This window comes from Acanthochromis polyacanthus, chromosome 22, assembly GCF_021347895.1.
Source record: "Acanthochromis polyacanthus isolate Apoly-LR-REF ecotype Palm Island chromosome 22, KAUST_Apoly_ChrSc, whole genome shotgun sequence".
In the NCBI taxonomy this organism is placed as follows: Eukaryota; Metazoa; Chordata; class Actinopteri; family Pomacentridae; genus Acanthochromis; species Acanthochromis polyacanthus.
In genome coordinates, this window is record NC_067134.1 from 19,573,305 (window position 1) to 19,592,095 (window position 18,791).

Sequence of the window (18,791 nt, forward strand, 5' to 3'; positions counted from 1 at the left end):
GAAACGAGCCCATACAGCTGCCGGTAAATTTATGAAGCCAGTAAAAAAGCTGGACGAGGACTTCTGGAAAACTTTCTGTCCTCACAGTTTATACTCAAGGGAAAACTGTATATATCATATGCATTTCCTTCTTCTTTTTTTTTTTTAACATAAATGGACCTTGTGTTTGATGAATGTGAGGCTAATGCAATCATTTTCTCATTAAATTTGATGCAATAAAAATGCTGCAGTTACATCAAAAAGAGCATTGCTGACCATTACTGACTCATCACACAAAAACTGAGCTTTTTGTGGATGCACTTCTGCACATGACAAGACAACCACACGGCATGCTGCCCGCTGACGTGAGCTCAGGTGTCATGCGTGACACAAAATGACACCACAACAGTGACAACACCAGTGTTTTTGCATGTAACTCATTAATTGTGGATTATTTGTACTTTACATCGACAACAACCGTCTTCCAGGCACGCTGAGGGTTTGGAAAATCGACCTGCAGAGACTTGAAACACACCAAAATCCTACAAGTGCAACAAACGTTCAGCTTTGACAACAACAAAACTGTTTCTGGGTCTCAGAGAGAACTGGTGCATTCATGAAGTCAGTTGTGTGAAGATGACAAGGCTAGGAGTGGAAAAGAAGACCTCTGCAGAGAAAACTGTTGATGGTGGAGTTGCATTGTGGGTAATGTAGGCAGTTTTGACAAGAAAAAGGAAGGTATGGACGAAAACTGTGTATTTTACATCATTTTCTAGCAAAAAAAATGCTACAGTTTGATGCCTCCAGACTAACTTTTGAGAATTTGCCGCCTTATGTTATAGTAAATCCAATACTTTGATGTTCTGACCAGTTTTAAGACAGAGAAAGACATCTAATTGTATCATTTTTGTACTCTTATATTTTAACCCTCTGAACTATGAAACCTACCATTGGGTTTGGAAGACGTGTTCTATTTTACCTTTTATTATGACAAAATTAGATATTTTTCCAATTACATTTTCAACTTTTGTGACAGTCCATGATAAGTCCAGAAAATGGACTAAAATTATCTTTATTTTACATTATTTAAAAATGTTATATGCAATGATTTGATTTTTTTCAAAACTTTGTAAATAATTACAGAAATTTAACTTCTGTTTTTTTTTTTTTTTTTTTTAGGATTTATGTCATTCTAACCGTCACATTCCTCAAATTAGATATTTCTAAGTTTATAGAGGTTCTATGCTAAGCTAACAGCTTAGTAACAACAGCTACACCAGGGTCCATGGAAAACTTTGCACGGAAAAAGTGCACAATGCCTCTCTGAAGATAAAAAAACTGCAAAAAAACTTGTTGCTGTTCTGTAAATAACAAAATACGACCAGCTTTAGAGGGTCAACTCAAGTCCCTGCAGGTTGATTTTCTGTACCACTCGTGGCCAGGTATGATTTAAATGGATTTAATTTGGTTTTAATTCATGTAAAGTACGCGTTAAAAATATGCAAATTTTAATTCTGACGTTCAAAGACATCAACAACAGCGATGACGTGCTGCGACACCAGAACAAACACACAGACCAACAAGGAAAAACGACGGCAAGTGACCGGATTCAAAATGTATCACCGGATACATTCTAACCCGCCGGGGTTACCTTTGCAGTTACTAACGGAAACGCACGCCGGACTCTCCGGCAGGCGGTCACACTCCACTGGGAGTTGGCCGCCGTCCAGCGACGCCCAGCAGCTGTCCTGCAGCACGTGGCAGAAGCTGCGGCAGGGCAGGCGGGCGGTGGCAGATGGGCACCATGGCGCCATCAGCAGGCAGAGGAACCATTCGGCGCTGTGGTGGCACCGTGCCCTTGTTAGCCACGCCCATTCCAACAGCCCCGCCCCCACCTGTTCCACAGAGGTGTGGTTGAAAAAGTTGGGCAGCGAGAACAACTTTGGCTGCTTGCAAACGGGCCAATCGGAGGGCACCGGGAGACAAACTTTACCAGTGACTACATCAGACCCAGATCCATCCCCCGACCCCGAGCCCTCCTCCACCCGTTGCCCTGGCAACCTGCCTGTGGTGCTAGTGTTAGCACCCTCTGGCTGCTCGGTCAGGCTCCCGTTAGTAGTCCAGGTGGTCGGGGTCGCGTCCCACGCCTCCACTAACTTACGGATTCCCGTCGCCACGTTGATTATTTCCTCCCCGACTCCGGACAAATTGTCATCGTCGTCCTCCGCTTCCTCCGTCTGCTTTGCACCGCTGCCAGTTGTCGTGGCGACACCTGTTGTCCTGGCCACACCTGCTGTCCCAGCCACACTTGTTGTCCCGGTGATGCCTGTTGTCCTGGTAACACCTGCTGTCCCGGCCACACTTGTTGTCCCGGTGATGCCTGTTGTCCCGGTAACACCTGCTGTCCCGGCCACACTTGTTGTCCCGGTGATGCCTGTTGTCCCGGTAACACCTGCTGTCCCGGTGACACCTGCTGTTCTGGTGATGCCTGTTGTCCCGATGACACCCGCTGTCCCGGTGATGCCTGTTGTCCCGGTGACACCCGCTGTGCCGGTGATGCCTGTTGTCCCGGTGACACCTGCTGTCCCGGCCACACTTGTAGTCCCGGTGATGTCTGTTGTCCCAGTAACACCTGCTGTCCCGGCCACGCTTGTCCCGGTGATGTCTGTTGTCCCAGTAACACCTGCTGTCCCGGCCACGCTTGTCCCGGTGATGTCTGTTGTCCCAGTAACACCTGCTGTCCCGGCCACACTTGTTGTCCCGGTGATGTCTGTTGTCCCGGTGACACCTGCTGTCCCGGCCACACTTGTTGTCCCGGTGATGTCTGTTGTCCCAGTAACACCTGCTGTCCCGGCCACGCTTGTCCCGGTGATGTCTGTTGTCCCAGTAACACCTGCTGTCCCGGCCACACTTGTTGTCCCGGTGATGCCTGTTGTCCCGGTAACACCCGCTGTTGCATTAACAGGTGCTGTTCCAGTAACACCTGCTGTCCCAGTCATCGTCCCTGTCGTTGCCTCCGTCATCTCTGTGGGGGTCTCTGTTGTGGTGTCTGGACCACTGTTCCAGAACCAGGCCTGGACACTGCCAGCCCAGAGGAGCAGCAGCAGCACCATCTGGATCCTCCTCATGTTCCCGTTTCTCCACCTGCTCGCCAGCCGGTCGAATCCGAGCCACACCGAGTGGAAGCAGATTGATAAAAGCAGCCTGGAGACCCTCCCTCAGAGCTGCTGCATCCCTCAGTAAAGGGAGGAGGGAGGCTCGCTGCATGCTGACTGAAGTCATTGGTTCCTCACAGTTGCCCAAAAAAAAAAAAAACTCCTCCCATGTGTGGCTCAACAAGCAGCTCCCCTGAGCCCTGATCCTGCAGCATTCCTGGTACCGCTCAGACACACCCTGCTCAGCACGACCTGGAGTTTCTACTAATCTATACCATAATGTAGATTAGTAACCAGATATAAGTGAAGCTCAGAAACTATTTACAGAACAGCAACAAGTTTAGTGCAGTTTTTTTAGCTTCAGAGAGTCATTGTGCAGTTTTTTGTGCAGAATTTTGCATTGAATCTGGTGTAGCTGCTCCTGTTAACGTAGCTTAGCATAAAACCTCTGAAGCTGCTGAATCTGTGCAATAACATAAATGCAAAAGTTACAAGCTCAATGTTTGTTTTTTCACATTTCTTCTTATGTGCAGCTTCACTCTGAGCTCTTTTCTTTTGCTCCTCTCACATATTTCCTCACCATGGGTTCATTTTCGCAGCAACGTAAAGTCCTACACCTCTCTAGAAACAGAACAACCATGACCAGAACGAAAGAGAACTCAGAAATATCTTGTCATTATAACACAGTTTAATTTTTTGGTTTATTTACTTCACAAAAACTGGACTCAACACATGCAGCACATCTTCAAGTGTCTGCATGTGTTGCCAGCTCCGGAAATAATGGGGGAAAAAATTCTAAAAATAAACTACTTGAGCCAATGAAATTCTGCAAAAACAAAAAATCCTGCACTCTTTGTTGCAACTGTGGAGCTCTTAGTGACTCAGCTGTGACCTGCTATCACGTGGCAGAAATCCAAGGAGTTTTCAGTTAAACTGCAGGATGTGTTGATACAGAGCAGATAGAAAACAAGCACTGTATAATTAAAAATGTAGAGTAAAATTTCCATAGTATGTAGAGCCAACATTTTATCTCCAGTATTAGTAAAGAATTACATGTTGATTCCATGTTTGTTATTTTTGTGAAGTGAATAATCAAAAACTGAAAAAAAATCTATTTATAATGTTATTTTCTGTAATTGCTGTCTTTTGAACTGTGCCATCCTGCATCAATTGCCAGTTTGTTTACATGATTTTGGGTGGAAAAAAAAAAGATTTTTTAATTTTTTTGTCCATGTCGTAGGTGCTAAGTGGAAAATTCCTTTTTTGATTATCACAATCTGGTATTTATCAGTGATTAATAACTTTAAATCTGATGCATTATTGTGTAATATGCAGTGTAACATTTAAGAAAAGTTACACTCAGGACCTTAAAGACAAAAACATATCATGTTAAACTGAATTATCTGCATGTTGAACATCTGCAGTTGCTTTCTAAATGGTTTCTAATGTAAACATACTGCAAAATGTACAAATGAAGGTGGTTTAAATTGTTTCTCTCGGCCAGAAACTTCAGGAAACTTGTGGAAAAACGAACACAGCGGCTGACAAATCAGACGACACTCTGAGAACTCAATGAAGATGACCTGCAGCACTTCAGCTGTTACTGGAAACAACAAACAAACGTGGAGCTCGGTTACACGACTCTGACAGCTCGGTGTGTTTATCAGCCTGATTTATTCTCTCCCAGATAACCACAACCACCACAGAGTCAGCTCTGTGCAGCTCGGGTTGGTTTGTGATGTGATGAAACGCAGCTGGAAGCAGCAGCTGAGGAGGAGGCGGCGTGTCGGATCGGCTCCATGTCTTAAGCCGCCTTCCCGAGGGACCGACGCCATTGCCTCATCGCAGAAAATCCTCGGAAAATGTCCCGCTTCCAGGTTCTCAGGGATCCTCTGCTCGGCCCGGAGTGCCCCCATCATCCAGACCCCTCCAGCTGCTCTGCATTCCAGCCCTCAGACCTCCCACACCCACGCTGCCTGGTCGCCATCATCTGTGCATTCATACGACACCGTAGGAACCAGAACGAGAACCAGAAAGCCCCTGTTGTCACTGTGAGCTCTGAATGCAACCAAATCAGAAGCACAAGGCATCCTGCTGCATGGAAATGAAAGGAGAAGCTACAGTGAGGCCTGAAAGAGAAAAATGTTGAAAATATCGCCAAAAAATGTTACATATTAATGCTATATTTGACTTTAAATTACTAGCTCTGACAACAATTTCAGGATTTTAATCCGATTAATGCCAGCTTCTTTATGCCACTGTTGGTTTAATTAAAAAAAAAAAAAGACAATCTGGCATTTGTCAGTGATTTATAACATTAATTCTGGTGCATTATTATGTTTAATGCATGAGTATCATTAAAAAAGTTACAATCAGGACCTTAAAGACAAAAATCTCCACATCAAAAATGTCAAACAAGTTACATATTAATTTTTTTCTTCACTTTAAATGACTTGTTTACTTTAATCTACATCAGTTTTGATCCAAATTATATTATTAATATTTATAAATGTTCAAGATTTTGACCCTTTAAATGTCAGTTTGTTGACATGATTTTGAATGAAAAAACTTTTTTTTTCATTGAAAATGTAGTTATCCGGCCATTTTCATTAGATTACTTGAATTTGAATTTAATTTTTCTTTTAGTGCCAACCCATAGCAATTATGCAGTCCTAAAAAAAAACTCTAAAAACCCTCTCTACACTGCTGTGGAAACAATACGGTGGCATATTCAGCAGCTAAAGAGCTGGTGGAGACCAAAACCAGAGCAAGAAGAATAATTACTGCTGCCCTCGAGTGGCCGCCAAAGGAGTTACATCAGATTTAAATGTTAACCAAAAGGAAAAAATGGGTAAAGTCGAGGAAAAATGTGCCGGGAGCAACAAAAAAAAAACCAGAAACTGCTCTTAGTTTGGAGGGTCTTTACAAATTTCATGCCTCTACCTCAGTTCCTGGAGCTGCAGTAGACCGATATTTTCCTCGACTTGATAATCTGCTGGATATTAGGTGTTGATAAAATGTTGGCCCCAAAACATACAGCAGAAAAAGCACCAAAAAAAACCCAACAAAACAGCAGCAGCTACTATCCAGCAGCTGTAGTCGACACATGAGCAGGTGTGTTTCCTCAGCAAACATCTGAACTGTGGGAAACCAGAACGCTGCGACGGAAACACGATACAGCGATTAAACAGAGACTCAGTGAAGCTGCTGAGGCTGAGAAATCCCAGAGTTTCAGATTTATTCCACAAAAGACGGAAGAACCAACAAGACGGAGCCAAAGGGAGGCCGAACTGTGCGGCAGCTGGAAAGACCAAAACGAGCCAAAATATGGAGATTTAATCCAATAAAACAACAATTTGGACAAGAAAACCGATATAAATTCATTAATTTTATATAGCAACAGCACTGAACTTAAGAAGTAAGGATACTAGCTTTTCTTAAACAGGTTTTAAGATGTCATTTTTGACCATTTACCGTTAATTTTCCGTTTTGTTAAATTACAAATAACTAGTAAAACCATAGAAAAAGTACTAATTTACATGTTAAAGAAAAAATATTTTTGAAATCTGTACTTTTGAAAATTATTATAATAGTTAATAATAATTTTTTGTTTGACAATGTGTGACTGTAAAATTCGATTTATTGCATTTAATTAGCCAAAAATATAATTATTGTAGAGACATTTCCTGTTATTTTCATTGTTTTTATTATTACACTATTCCAGTATTTTTAATGTTTTTTTCTGGAATCCTTGTGGCAGATTTTTAGTGATTTTTATGACAGATTTTAAAATATTATTTTATTAATAATAATAATCAATTTAATACTAACTCTATGGTTAAATATCCCTCGTATCACTGTGCAGAAAGCATTTTTACAGCAGCCAGAAATGTGCAAAGCAAAACAGTAATAATACTTTCTCTAATTTATTGCAAACAACTAAATATTTATCTTCTTACAATCTTTTTGTGAAGCGAATGCAGACGAGTGCATTAAAGGACCGGCTGTTTGCAGCACAACCTCATTTGTGGCTCGTTTTTCAACACAAGGAACAATCAAATGTGATATTTAAGAAGTTCAAATGTTGAAAAATTATCTCTCTGACAAAAAAAAGTCAAACTCCCCTCAGGAAAAGCTGACGCCGCAGTTTGTTTCAGACATTTTCAGCCATAAAAACTTTACTCAAGGTGCAGGAAACATCCTAAGTGCAGCAGTGAGGGACAAACATGGAGAATCTGGTTCCATTAGAGGCCTCATCCGTCACGTTTTATCTCCTGTAATAATTAAACGAACCAGCAGATGGCAGCAGCACAACGCTACAGGATTTAAATCCACTGAGCGGCTGTACTTATCACTGCTTTCAGCCCTAATATGAAAGAAGAGAACCAATAGAGAACAATTAGTACCCAAAATATGAACGATAATTGACTTCTTTTGCTTTTTTTCGAAGAAGTAAATTCAAAAGGGCCTTAAAAGCTGCTGAACATTCTGATAGAGGAGTCTTCTTGCAGCTGCACATAACTTTTTGAAGCTCAGAGATGAAATGAGAGAGAAAAACTGATAAAGCTAGGCTGAAAATATTAAATTCTCCTGCTTTTTAGGGGAAAAAATGTTGAAATTTGATGTGAAAAAAAGACAAAAACTGGAAACCGGGGCATCAATAACGACAAAAAAATGCCTGAAAAGTACAAAAGAAGCACGAAAAATACAACCTCTGTGCATTCAGACTGCAAACATTCAGCAACACAGTGTCTTTCTGTGAATATGGAGAGATAAATGACATAAAAGGGATTGGAAATAAGTTGGAAATCACCAAGCCCTGATAGAAAAAGTCAAATGAATTTGCATATCACAAACAGTCATATAAGCACAACAAAGCCACAAAAATCTGTTTATAAAGACCTCAAAAAACTACTTTATGCACTAGAAACTGTCTGCGTCAAGAAGCAGAGACAACTTAGGAGTAAATTTTAAATTATTTACCATTTTTCAGTCATTGAAAAACATAATTGTTCTTTCAAATAACATCAAATATATCAGAAAAATTGCAAAATCCTGTTTAGAAAAAGCTTCAAACCTCAGTTTTGGTCAAAAAAAGTGACAAAATTTAGTTTTCAAAGTTCACTGTAGACACTAAAATCTATCATCATTATGATTATTATTTAGGATTTATAGTTAAATTAGAAGTTAAATTACAATTATTTACCATTTTTCAGTCATCGAAATAACATTTTTCATTCAAATAACAGCAAATATCAGCAAAATAACAAGCAAATTATCATATATCATCTGAAATTTCACAGAACATTTGTAAAATATCTGCACATTTTCCAAGAACTTCTAGTTAAATTTGCATTAATTTTTTACAGTGTGTAGACAGCTTAGAATGGAGGCTGCTGTACTTTACAGATATCAAATAACTGGAATTCCTGAAAGCCAAAGGAGCAAAATAAAGGAAAGTTTCCCCGCAGGGCGTCTTTGGCAGCGGCTCAGCAGAAATCAACACCATGACAAGCCCTCGTCTTCCTCCTCGTCCAAGAAGCTCCGACAAAAGCGAAGGAATTTCCAGACAACGGCTCGGAGTTTCACCCAGGAAGCAGCGGGAGCTTCGAGACAGTCGTCCGGTTGTTGGTGTCAATGAACGTTTGTTGTATAAACCGAGCAGCTCAGAATAAATAAATGAGTCGTGTTGTTCCAGAAACGGTGGCCGACGCCTCGTGAAGTGACTGACTGCAGAAAATTAAACCCAATTATGGAGCTTTCAAAGCAGATCAAAGGTAGAAAGGGAAACCTTGGAGCAGATTCACCTGTCAGGTTGAGTTCTGAGGCCTCCGAGCTGCAGCTTTAAATTCCTGAGTGGAGCAAAGAGAAAGTCCAAAAAGCACAGAAACGTTCATCTTCCTACAGCAAGTTTCAGTGTAACTGAGTACATTTACTCGAGTATTTTTAACCCTCTAATCTCCAAACACACAATAGAAACCGATGCATCAACATTTAGAGTCAAATGAAGACGAAACAGACAGAATTTGAAAGGTTTTTTTGCAAGTTACTGAACTTTTTGTGTGGAAAAACTACATTTTAACTCAAACAGAGCATTATTAACTCTATGAACTTTAGGGCTGCAACTAACGACGCGCCGACGAGTCGTCTGAGCACATAGACTGTATATATAATGGACGTAGCATCTGGCTCCAGAATTGAAGCAAACCCGGAAGTGTCAAAAACTTGCAATATCACGCCGTCCGCTAGGGCTGGCTCCAAAAAGCTTTTTCTCCATAGACCCCAATTCATTTTTGGAAAAAATAAAATTTGATAGACTGATCTTCTACAGCTCAGGATTTTTTACCGTTAGTTTTCATGGTCAAAATGAGAGATCAGGTGGCCGATCTTAAAATAAATCAATACTGAATTTTAAATAAATCATTAAAGTTGGCGGAGCCAGTGGGCGTGGCTATACTTGATAGACAGCAACAGAAGCCTCTGCGGTAAAACGTGGGCGGGATAAGAGAGTTCTCAGCCAATCCTGCCCCTAGTTGCTCTCCGGTCCAGTCTGTTTGATGACGCTTTTTACGTCACTGGCTCCAAAAAATCCAAAACGGCGACCAGGAAGTAGCAAAATCCGGGCTTCATTTTCTCGCCGTTGAAAACAACGGGTGACGTCACGGTTAGTTTACGCCTGTCTGAGCACGATACGTCATCAAAAGCGGAAGTGAGAGCGCAATGCAACAGAAATAACCTTCCAACCGGAGCGCGGAACACGGACGGACGTCGGCGTTTGTATATATCTATGGTATTATGTATGCACGATGCAGCGAGGATGTCCGCGTTATATCGTAAACATGGATGTCAGCGTTTACTATACAGCTGTATCTAAACGCAGACGTCCGCGCTGCATCGTGCATACATGATACATGCACAACGTCATGCACACAATACATAATACACGCCGACGTCCGTCCGTGTTCCGCGCTCCGGTCGGAAGGTTATTTCTGTTGCATTGCGCGCTCACTTCCGCTTTTGATGACGTCTCGCGCTCAGACGACTCGTCGACGCGTCGTTAGTTGCAGCCCTAATGAACTGGCAAATAGTGCAACAAATTTAACATACAGTCATGGAAAAAATGATTAGACCACCTTTGTTTTCTTCAATTTCTTGTTAAGTTTAATGTCTGATACAACTAAAGATGCATTTGTTTGGACAAATATAATGATAACAACAAAAATAGCTCATAAGAGTTTAACTTAAGAGCTGATATCGAGATATTTTCCATGGTTTTCTTGATAACCAAAATCACTTCAGTTCTTACATCAATAGCTGTGACATTTTACTGCCAAAAACCAGCTTTTAGGATTCCATGCTTTCTTTTCTGTCTGTTTTAGTCACATGATCCACACAGGAGTTAGTACTGATTTATTTGTTAAAACATGACATCACGAGGGTGTTTTTTCCTGAAGCTGGAATCCAGAAAAACAACCAGAAGTTGAGCCGTTAATGTCAGTGGAACAAAGCGAGGACGAACCTCTGCGTGAATGAAGAGCTGCTGCTGCTCGACCACCGCGGTGGAAATGATTCACGCTGACAGTCAAGGATAGAAACACTGAGAGGCTTCACTGTGCGGACGCCACTAAACTTTTTACGGCTGGAAATGAGGCGAATGAAGCTTCAGTTGACGTGAACAAAAAGCTCCTCTGTGAGCGTGGAGACCAAGCTCGACTCTTTTGTTGCAAAACCTGAAGCGTTTTCTGACTCAGAAGCTGCTAGACGGTTTCCACTCCTTGCAAAAAATAACTAATATGCTATACTATATTTGTTTATCAGAATTAAGCCTTCTTAATCAAGGTCTGTCAAGCTGTTTTTGAAGTTGTTGAGAGTCATTTACTGCACATTTAAAGTGAGCAAGCAGTAAAACGTCAATTTGTAACATAATCAATTAACCCTCCAAACTCCAAGCAGCAGGTTTTGGGCGTTTTCTTGCACATTTTTTTCTCACTGTGCACTCAGATTTAACAGCAATATAAAGTCCTGCACCTCTATGGAAAGATCATAACCATGACTAGAAGTAGAGAGAACTCAGAAATGCGTGTAATGCAGAATGACACGATTAGAATAACAGAAATATTCAAAACGAAAAAGCAACAATTACATTTCTTTGATTACTTATTTTACAAAAACTGAAAAAAAACTCCAAAAATACATGGAATTAACATGTGAAATCTTTTTTTTAGTTTCCACATCTGTTATGAACACTACACAAATAAATAGCTTCTCTACATGCAACAGATATTTAATCATTTGCATTTTCTTTACTTGTTTCTACACTCGTCTGAGTTGTGTCAACACTGCATGCAGTTCAGCCTAGAAGTTTCTGAATTTTCATCATGTGACTGTTGGTCGTAGCTGAGTAACTAATATCTTAACGGATGCAATGAGAAGTAAAGAATTTTTAGTTTTTTACAGAAACCTGTTCGAGTAAACGGTTTATTTTTGCTTTTTTTTTACATTATTAGGGTCATTTTCTTGATGAGTTCAAGGACTGTCAGAAAGCTGATAATCTGATCATTCTTTATGTTTTTCCAGGTGATAAATGGTTTAATTTAGACAGTTTAGCAGGTTTTGGAGTACAGAGGCTTCAATTTAGAAACCTAAAAGAATTAAAATTGTCCTAAATTAATTTATTTAAGTGCACTAAAATGATTGGACTCTGGGAGAAAAGCTGCTCCTTCTTCATCCATCAGGCTCCTCTCATTCTACTGAAAGCTGCTGACAGCGCTGCCTTCTTGAACACTTGACCTGCTGCATACCTGAGTTCTACTTTCGACACCTCTCAGGTAAAGAAGAGCTGCATCGTTTCACACGTCGATCCCTCCAGCGTCGAATATCAGGAGCTCGAGTTCAGCTGCCTGATCGTGTAAACGTCTTTTAGCTTCCAAACAAGTGGTTTTGGTCAAAACAAGATCATTTGCCTGATCGTTTTACTTTCATGTGACTTGACTTTGGGTTAAAAACATAAAGGACTGGTGACCAAAAGAGAAAATATTTTAAATTCATCACAAATGATCTCCCTAATAAGTATAAAATAATAACTTATAAGATCAAATTTAACAGATTTATTGTGAACTATTTACTGTTATGTTACAGGTTATCCTTGTTTAGTTAAATTATAGAAAACAGCTTGGAAAATCACATAAAATAATCATTAACCTAGTGTTTAATGTTAACCTTAAAATCACGCCAAACCTGTAAATAATCCATGTTTTGATAAATGGTCAATTGTTCTTTTACAGGGTTTGATTACTAGCTTTTACTGTATTGGAATCAGCAAAAAAAATTCTTATTTTACAGATATTTGCTCTCTTATGAAAGAAAATGTATGTATATTTGGAATTTAAAAATGTTAAATACATTTTTAAATGTTATTTTTTCTGATTTTAGCTCTGATTTGAATTTTAGATTGTAGATAATGTCCAGAAAAATCACAAAAAAGGAATAATGTACATGTTAAACATTAAAAAATATATAATCTATATATTTATAAGTAGTATGTGACTGTAAAATTGCATTTTATTGAATTAAATCACCTAAAAAAAACATTATTTTGCAAAAAATTTGCCATTTTTTGCAGACTTTTTGTTTTATTTGGGTTTTTTTGTCTTAAAGGTTTTTGGACATTACAGTATTCCATTATTTTTTTTCCTCCAGCATATTATTTTCCTTTCAGTTTCTGCCAAGTTTTCACAGTTTTTAACATGACTTCTTTGTTACAGTGTGACAAAAATAAAATACTTTATTTTTGTCAAAATACGTAAATACGACATGCAAAATAAAGCAACGTGTGATGAAATATCACAATGATTTAGCTTAGATTTGGTCCATTTTCCTGACAAAACACCACTTTACAGATGAGTAGTTCAAGGACCGCCAGAAAGATGAAAATCTAACAATTCTTTCAGTTTTTATAGCTTCAAACTAAAAAAACAGTTTAATTTTGGCATTTTTTTCAACAGATAACATGCCTTTCAAACATAGCTAGCAGAGTCTTTGAAAATTCAGCAGTTTTTTTGCTCATTTAATATGAATTACTAATTTTTTATCTTTGCATGTTGGTTGCTACATGTCTTGTGCAATTTCAGGTTGATTCATCTCTCTAAACAAAAGCAGCACTTTCATATTTTAAGGAGCTTCATTGATGAGATAGAAGCTTCGGTTCTGGCTAATCATCGGCCTGTTTCACACATAAACATGGCACAGACTCACAGTGTTACCAGGAGCTCCAACAATCGGTCATAATTTGCGGCCGGCTGCTGATTAGATCTTAAAGAGGCGAGCAGGTGGCAGCAGCGAACCACATCCACCATCATCACCTCCTCAAAGCCGTCGGCGCTGCAGCTGACTAAACAAACCCTCCACCGGTAACAACCTGGCCATCGGATACGGCCGCTCAGAAACATGGGATGGTGGGAAGCAAAACATCCTCTCGGCCCTCGATGCCAGATCACACCTTTAAAAAACTGGCAGCGGCTAGAAAACACCCACAGCTGCCTCTCTGCAGCTTTTACAGGCTTCTACAGAGAGGTTTGATGTCTCGCTGGTTACAGTCTGCAGGTCTAATCGTCAGGATTTGAGACGCACTCAGGACAAAAGCTGTAATTACACATTAAATTGGGAGTTAACCGCAGTGGAGAAATGCCCTGGAGGCTACGCAGAAACTAAGGAGTGCCGGGAGTTTGTTTAAAGAAGCCAAGCTGCTACTGTTGATTCAGCCTGCAGATACAAACCTGATTCTGTGCCCTACATATTTGCTTCTTTTAGGGATTACCGAAAAAGACAAAAGAAAAGACAACACCTCCGCCATGTTCAAGGTGCAAAGACTTCAAATATTTACTTTAAAAACCACAGATTGAAAAGAAAATATGAGAAATAATACAAGTTTGAGCAACAGAAGTGTATTTTTTTCATATTTCCAGGTCCATGTTTCCATTTTAACATATTTTTTTCTGTTCTGTAATTAATGAGCCACAAAATTATTGCTTTGATGTGAAGTTAACGATACTTAACCAAGGTGAGCTAGTGAAGTTACAATCTTATGGACACAAAATGACCTTTTTATTATGATTTCAATTAAACTTAATAGTTAATTTCATACTAAAAAGAGAATGTCTTTAAAAAATATCCACTCGATTTCAATGTCTAAGACTGCTGGAGCACCAGTAGCTTCACTTTCACATACACTACACTGAAAGGGCACTAGGAAGTGATCTTTGAATGGTCAGAAGAGGTCAAATAAGTCAGGATAGGTCAAAATAAGTCAGGATAGGTCACGATAAGTCAGGATAGGTCACGTTAAGTCAAAATAAGTCAGGATAAGTTGAAAAAAGTCAGGATAGGTCGAAATAAGTCAAGATAAGTCAAAATAAGTCAGGATAAGTTGAAAAAAAGTCAGGATAGGTCAAAATAAGTCAGGATAGGTCACGATAAGTCAGGATAGGTCACGATAAGTCAAAATAAGTCAGGATAGGTCGAAATAAGTCAGGATAGGTCGCGATAAGGCAGGATAGGTCGAAATAAGTCAGGATAAGTCAAAATAAGTCAGGATAAGTTGAAAAAAGTCAGGATAGGTCAAAATAAGTCAGGATAGGTCGCGATAAGTCAGGATAAGTCAAAATAAGTCAGGATAGGTCGAAATAAGTCAGGATAGGTCGAAATAAGTCAGGATAGGTCACGATAAGTCAGGATAGGTCACGTTAAGTCAAAATAAGTCAGGATAAGTTGAAAAAAGTCAGGATAGGTCGAAATAAGTCAAGATAAGTCAAAATAAGTCAGGATAAGTTGAAAAAAGTCAGGATAGGTCAAAATAAGTCAGGATAGGTCGCGATAAGTCAGGATAGGTCGAAATACGTCAGGATAAGTCAAAATAAGTCAGGATAAGTCAAAATAAGTCAGGATAGGTCGCGATAAGTTAGGATAGGTCGCGATAAGTCAATATCATTGCAGGTGAAGATAGCTCAACATAAGCAAAAAATAAGACAAGATATACTGCAAAGAGATAAGTCAAGATAAGTTAAGTCCACAAAAGTCAGGATTTGTAATGTTAAACGAAGTCAAGATAAGATTTTAATCATCCTCTGGAAACAAACATCATAACAGGTTTAATGCAGTGAGGTAAAGTCAAATATTCGTAATTAAAACTTCATATTAGATTAGATGTGAAGCAATTGAGCCAGACATGTTTTCTCCAAAACCCCAACAGTGATTCTTCATTACAGCTTCACACTGCAGCATATAGTTTAACTCTGTAATTAGTGGTTCTGCAGCACTGATGCATCTTCATGAATTACAATCTGAGACACCGCAGACATTTAATGATGTTTTAACATCAACAGATTTCAGTCTGTCAGGAAAATTGATAACAATCCAGTAGATATTTAATCTTAAACTGTTTCATGTCATGTTCCCTGCAGGGCTCGTCTAAAGGTGTGTCATTAATTATTTTCATTACCAGCTGATCTGTGAACCAAAGATATTCAACATTTTAAAAGCTGTGAATCTTTACATTCAAGAAGCTGTCACCAATGCGCACAAAATGTCCACACAGAAACACAAAACAAAAATAAAGAGACACAAGACAATTAAAACAAGATATAAAATGACCAATAAAAGACACAAAATGACCACAAGGACACACCAAATGACCACATATGGACCTAAAACCACCACAAAGAGACATGAACCTGTCAGTGAAACGCAAAATCACCACAAACTCTAAATGGAATCAATTATTTGTGACTCAACAAACAGACCAGTCTCCAAATTGTTGCTTCCTGTACTTTGGACAACAAATCAAGTGCGTTTCCAATATTTCCACTGTGTGTTCGACATGTGTTTGCATCTGAAGAGCTCGAGGCGACTGAAAATAGCAGCCAACACAAAATTTCCACATTAAAATGCAACGCAGGCATTTTTGATGTTGTCGTGTCGAAACAAGTCGCACCAGCTGTGAAACAAACTGAAATAAAGATCCTCCTCAGGTCTAATTACCCCATCAGGCTCCTCTCCATCCTAAATCTGGAGCTCTTTGTTTAGTCATCTAGAGCAGCTCTCAGGTTTTATTGTGTGCTTTGATAAAATACCCATCGTACATAACATGAAGAGGCTGCTGGCCACCCACAGGAGACGTCTGCTGCTCGGCGTTTACACGCTTCCTGAACACGACTGCAGTAAATCTGAGAGCAGCTAAACACAGAGACGGAAAACAACGAGGATGTAAATCACATCCAGCACGGACGGTAAATTATCAGGTAATGAGGCTCACAGTTTCACAACAGTTTCTTTATTTGGTTCATTTAGTTTCCTCCAACCTGCTCCAGCCTCCAAAATAACAAAAAGGAGACACTAAATAACCCAAAGACACACACAAAACACCTGTATGAGGCAATCATAAGTTTGCTGATTTTCTCATTTTATTTGTTTGTTATTTACAGTAGATATAATTTTTGCTGTAACTTTTGAATCTTAAGTTTGCATATTGGTTTAATGGTTATTTCAGAGTGATGCTAATGGAATATGGTTATTTGTTTATCTTCTGGACTGGAACAGACTCTTCACTTTATGTTTAATTTCTGGTGGTACTGTAGCTTTAAGAGCCTGCAGCTTGACTCACCGGAACGTGAGATTATGGGAAAAAACGCCAGGTTAGCAGTGGAGACACACGGTTTTCTTACCGTGTCCCGTCCTGTGTTTGTTTTGAAAGCCTTTTTTGTGAATTAATCAGCGACACAATGTAAATAAATACATTCTTGTTTTTTCATAACCTGGACTTGGACTGGATTGTTCAATACAACTGGGATTGGACATGAGTAAACCAGAGATAACTGCTAACTAGCATTAGCCAGTACAACACCCACAAAAGTCGTAGAAACATGAACAAAGACACAGAAAACGATGACAGAAATGCAAAATTCTGAAAAAATAAACGCAAAACAAATCAAAAAAGACACAAAGTAATACAAAATAAGTTTACATTGACGCAAAACCACACTTTTTTAAGAAACATGAAACCACCACAGAGACGCAAAACAACCACACAGAGCAACCAAAACACCACAGAGTGACACAAAATGACCACAAAGAAACACAAAATGGTCAAAATTGCAAAAAGATGACAACAGAAAGACACAGAAACACTGCAAAGAGACACAAAATAACCACAAAAAGATGTAAAATGGTGACAAAAAGACACAGAAACACTAAAAAAAAAAAACTTAAAATTAACACAGAGGCACAAAACAACCACAAAAAGCAACCAAAACACAACAAAGAGACACCAAAACACCACAAAGCGACACCAAATGACCACAAAGAGACACAAAATGACCACAAGAGACACAAAATGACCACAAGACACAAAATGACCACAAAGAGACACAAAACAGCCACAGAGATGCAAAATGACCACAAAGAGACACAAAATGACCACAAAGAGACACAAAATGATCACAAAGAGACACAAAATGACCACAAGAGACACAAAATGACCACAAAGAGACACAAAATAGCCACAGAGACGCAAAATGACCATAAAGAGACACAAAATGACCACAAAGAGACACAAAATGACCAAAAAATGACACAAAATGACCAAAAAATGACACAAAATGACCAAAAAAATGACACAAAATGACTACAAAGAGACACAAGATAACCATAAAGAGACAAAAAAATTACGATAAAGAGACACAAAACTACCATAAAGAGACACAAAACAGCCACACAGACACAAAATGACCACAAGAGACACAAAATGACCACAGAGACGCAAAATGACCATAAAGAGACACAAAATGACCACAAAGAGACACAAAATGACCAAAAAATGACACAAAATGACCAAAAAAATGACACAAAATGACTACAAAGAGACACAAGATAACCATAAAGAGACAAAAAATTACGATAAAGAGACACAAAACTACCATAAAGAGACACGAAACAGCCACACAGACACAAAATGACCACAAATAGACACGGGAAAATCATAAAGATAAAATGACACTGTGTTCGCTCAGTTTTCTTGGTCAAACTGATCACAAGCCGCAAACAAACAAATTCCAATTTAAAAAAAAAAACTGAGAGCGCAGAGAGAAAACGTGGAGAGATGGGACTAATTTAGAAAATTCTGCTGTGCTTTCTAAATTGAATGCATTGTTGTGAATGTTTCTCATCACCTTAGCTATTTGCAGCTGGAAACTCTTTGGAATTTGACCGAAAGCAGCTGGAAACTGTTGCAACTTCTGTAGCTGCAGAGACAACAGAACAGAAACACCAGCAGAGTTCCACAGCTCCCAACTGTACAGGGAATGCTTGGGTGAAGCTTCTCTGCATGTACAGTACAGTCTGTGTCTCTACATGACTGTGTGGGCAATCTAAATGTCAGCGTGATGTGTGTGTGTGTATGTGTGTGTGTAGGTAAAATTAGGCAATGAAGTGTGTATCTGTTTCTCTGACTGAGGAGCCCTGAAGACGGGAAAATCTGAACAAGGCAGAAATTACCTCACACACCCCCACATAGTAACACAATCACAGTTACACACACAGACACACAAAAATATATGAAATTCTTGTTAGAAAGTCAAACAAACAAGTAAAACGAGGCTGAAAATG

The 18,791-nt window shown here is 39.3% G+C and overlaps 1 protein-coding gene and 1 long non-coding RNA gene across 6 annotated transcripts in view; both read right to left on the minus strand.

The window, feature by feature from the left end:
- The window catches only part of LOC110956413 (collagen alpha-1(XVIII) chain-like), a 50,679-nt gene that overhangs the window by 30,550 nt on the left and 1,338 nt on the right, over positions 1 to 18,791 (minus strand). For 2 of the 5 annotated variants that reach the window (XM_051941798.1, XM_051941796.1), the window contains exon 1: positions 1,631 to 3,215. The exons of 1 other annotated variant lie outside the window; for it this stretch is intronic. In XM_051941798.1, coding sequence (XP_051797758.1) covers positions 1,631 to 3,107 — 1,477 coding nt within the window. In that variant the 5' untranslated portion in view covers positions 3,108 to 3,215. Of the gene's footprint in view, positions 1 to 1,630; positions 3,216 to 18,791 lie in introns of those variants that run through there. 2 more of the 5 variants (XM_051941797.1, XM_051941799.1) reach the window with 2 other exon arrangements.
- LOC127531787 (uncharacterized) lies at positions 6,456 to 13,866 on the minus strand. The gene is made up of 2 exons (XR_007938889.1): positions 13,389 to 13,866; positions 6,456 to 8,986 (listed from the first exon to the last, which is right to left on the minus strand). It is a non-coding gene; the product is annotated as an uncharacterized LOC127531787 (long non-coding RNA).